Source organism: Mustela lutreola, chromosome 3 (assembly GCF_030435805.1).
Source record: "Mustela lutreola isolate mMusLut2 chromosome 3, mMusLut2.pri, whole genome shotgun sequence".
NCBI classification, from domain to species: Eukaryota; Metazoa; Chordata; class Mammalia; order Carnivora; family Mustelidae; genus Mustela; species Mustela lutreola.
In genome coordinates this window covers 79,087,467-79,090,859 of record NC_081292.1, presented here as the reverse complement: position 1 = coordinate 79,090,859, position 3,393 = coordinate 79,087,467, and the positions used below count along the sequence as shown (strand labels likewise).

The 3,393-nt window shown below is 37.2% G+C and overlaps 1 protein-coding gene across 1 annotated transcript; it reads right to left on the bottom strand.

Annotated features, from left to right (window-relative positions):
- Positions 1–2,240: 2,240 nt before the first annotated feature.
- On the bottom strand, positions 2,241–2,839 carry LOC131828067 (protein S100-A10-like). The gene has a single exon (XM_059168923.1). The coding sequence runs from the start codon at positions 2,762–2,764 to the stop codon at positions 2,474–2,476; it is 291 nt and encodes a 96-aa protein (XP_059024906.1). The 5' UTR covers positions 2,765–2,839; the 3' UTR covers positions 2,241–2,473.
- Positions 2,840–3,393: the final 554 nt, after the last annotated feature.

Below are 3,393 nucleotides of genomic sequence, written 5' to 3'. Positions count from 1 at the left end.
TCTCAGGGTAGGCAGCTTGGATCCCTGTGTCAGCTCTTTTTAAGACAGCCTGTAGCACCTGCAGTGACTGAAGTACAGACTGATCAGTCATTTCCACTAGGGCAACTTCTTGTGGCCATGGGCAGAGTGGAGGGGGTCTCTCGAACTTTATTTCACATGGGGTAACCTTGTTTAAGTAGGATGTACATCGCGCCCTAAGGAGGGTGAAGGGAAGAAGATCCACCCATCCACCACCAGTCTCCAGAATTAACTTTGTCAAGGTCTCTTTAAGAGTCTGGTTAAGTTTTGTTTTGTTTTTTATCTGGAGTTCTGGGGCTGGTAGGCACAATGTAGTTTTTAAATAGTGCCCATGGCCTTGGCTAATGCCTGTGTGGCTAATGCCCTCACAAATGCAGGGCTGTTGTTTGAACTGATTGCAAAAGGCAACCCAAACTTAAGAATTATTTTTTCTAGCAGCTTTTGGCTACCATTCCTGCCGTCTCATGTTTGGCAGAAAAAGTCTCTACCCAGCCTGAAAAGGTATCCATAAAAGCTAACATATATTTGTGTCCAATGGGTTCTGTTATTATCCCTACAGAATATTAGGCAAGATTGTCTAAATGAGCTATTCAACTATGAATAGCTAACAAAGAAGCTATGCAACTTCTTTGAAGTTTACCTCAAGTTGTCTAGTTTAGGTAAACAAACATTTAAAGACAACAAAATCTAGAACTTAATATCCATAAAGATGTGTTACTAAACCATAATTTTTCTCTCTAAAATAGCCCTCATTTCCAGAGATAGCCAAATCAGGACTAATTTATTTGAAAAACAAGTCCAGTTATAACAAACTTGGCCTAATTATTTACATAAGCTCAGCAAAAACAGTGAGTGATCATATAGATCTTTTAGAATCTGCTTTGCTGGAACTCCTTATAAGGAATCTCTAGGTTGAACTTGTAATAGCCTCTCCAAGCCAGCAGCCAAGCCACATACTTGTCATCAGACATGCCTGCAATACCAATTTGGGCAATTTCCTCTTCCTAAGGTCCCCAATGTATCCTGAGGTTCCTGCACCTGCCAGGAAGTGACATTCTTTACTCACCTGGTGAGGCTGCTGGGAACTCTGTAAGCAAGGTATCAGGCCAACAGTTCCAAAGGGCTTTATGGCTCCAGGTTTTATAAAGTCTACCTTAGTTTCTTAAAGCTGTCTGGTCATATCTGAGTTTATGCATGTCTTTCTCAAATATGACATTTCAGTCAAAGCCTCGGTAAAATAACAGGTGTTTCCAATGGTGTCCTGTTATAAGGAGAACAGATTCTTATTGAACTTATGCAAATGACTGATTTCCATGGAAGAAAGAATACTTGCTGAGACCTTTCTGAGTTTCAGAGGGTTTAGATAGAGAGAAAAGTTGAATGCTTTGGTTTGTTTACAAATGAATATTTTTACATTTCTGTAAGTCACAGACATCTTAAGAAAAAAGTTCCCTTAGTCTGGAAGAGTAAACATTAGAGAACCAGCAATGATTAAAATAACAGATACAAAATTATAATCTTTTAGTTCATTTAGTCCCATGTTACTAATTCTGGTTTAGTCTGAATGCAGCTTTTACTTAGTTCTGGAAATTCTTACCTGAAGTTCTAGGATTTTTAACATATCAAATACCTGTATTTGTCCTGAATATCCTTTATATGAATCTTCTTTAAGGTAAAACTCATTTTATAAGAGAATTAAAACAATTAGAAGTGACAAAATCTCAGAATAGATATGGTTAAAGAGTTGAGGAGATGAGAGTTTACAATTTAACTGGCAAGAAAATCAGGTTACTTCTGGGACACATAACATTTCAATAATTACAATAGCAAGTGATGACCTTATCAAAAGGTTAAAACTTTAGGAAATGCATATAATCTCTATAATAGTTATAGTAGTTACCCAAATGTAACCTAAGATTTATCATTGGTTTAGCAGTACTTCCTGAGTAACTTAACATACCAAGGAAAAGCTTTATGAGTCAAAGAGATCTCATTTACAATTTAAATCTTGTTGACAATTGCTAAAATCTAAGTTTTTAAAGCACATGCCTAAATACGTTTACAGATGTTTAAGATCTGATAAAACAAAACCTAGAAACTGGTTTCTCTGGGAAGGCAAAAAGAAAACCATTTACTTTCTTGTCTTAACAGCAGATCAATTAATCTAAGAAAACTTTGTCTTTTTGAACAGAGAGAAAGAATTTTTTTTTTTTTTGAGGAACTAAAAAAGGAATTTGTTTATTGAGGGCAAGAGGATGCAAACAATATAAAAATCAAAAGCTTATCTGACTTTTCTTTCTCTGCTTCTCAAATGGGGGTTGGATTTTATTTGTAAATTTTCTGAGGGTCCCCAACTGCCAATGGAATCCTTTATACAGAGGGAAGCTGTGTGACAGATTCCTTAAGAGACCCTTCGGAAGAACTCTCATTGGGTAGGAGTGGTGCTCAATATCGCCTATTTCTTTCCCTTCTGCTTCATGTGTACTACAAAATAGTCATTGCATGCAATGGTGAGCCCTGCGATTAGCGAGAAGCTCTGGAAGCCCACTTTGCCATCTCGGCACTGGTCGAGGTCCTTCATTATTTTGTCCACGACCAGAGGGTCTTTCTGATTTTCCAAAAATCCAGGGAACTCCTTTTCCATGAGTACTCGCAGGTCCTCCTTTGTTAAGTAGCCTTTTTCACCAGCAAACTTGTGAAATGTGAACATCATGGTTTCCATGGCATGTTCCATTTGAGATGGCATTTTGGTGAGGTCTGTTGAAACCTTGGCCCGAGGCGCAGCCGGGACGATTGGCTGGGTGGGACGCGTGGTCAGTGAGAGAAAGAAGATTTTTTAATACCAGTGTCTTTTAGTTTACATAATAGTCAACATTTACTTGAGTGGATCACCAATATAGATTTGCCATGACACAGGGCTTTAGTCTTCCTTCCTTAAATACTATGACTCATTTGAAAAGAAGCATTTTACAGGAAAAGATTTATTAGTCTTTTTTCCCTTCTTGTGAATAAATCCATCGAAACTGATCTAATATGGTCAAATTTTCAACATATTTCATTGTTTTCTTTCATAGCCATAAACCAAAGCAAATAAAAGTCACTTGCCCCAAGCCTTCTGTGATTTACTACATACCCTCAAGTTTAGTTGTTATTAACTCCTTTCATGTTCTGGTGGAACCAGACATTTTTACTTTAAGACAAAACTATTTACTCTCTTAGGCCCTCTTTTTTTGTGTGTGTACAGTTTTTCTAAACTTACTATCAGTCATCAGTCAACTGCCTTCCCTCTGGTTTTATAGGCAATATTAAAACTTTTAATAAAAACATTATGGTGCAATTCTTTTGGTAGAATACATGGAGTCATTTCATGTGTAA

Bases quoted from the DNA above. Each gene is read 5' to 3' on its own strand.
- LOC131828067 (XM_059168923.1), bottom strand. From the start codon at position 2,764: ATGCCATCTCAAATGGAACATGCCATGGAAACCATGATGTTCACATTT.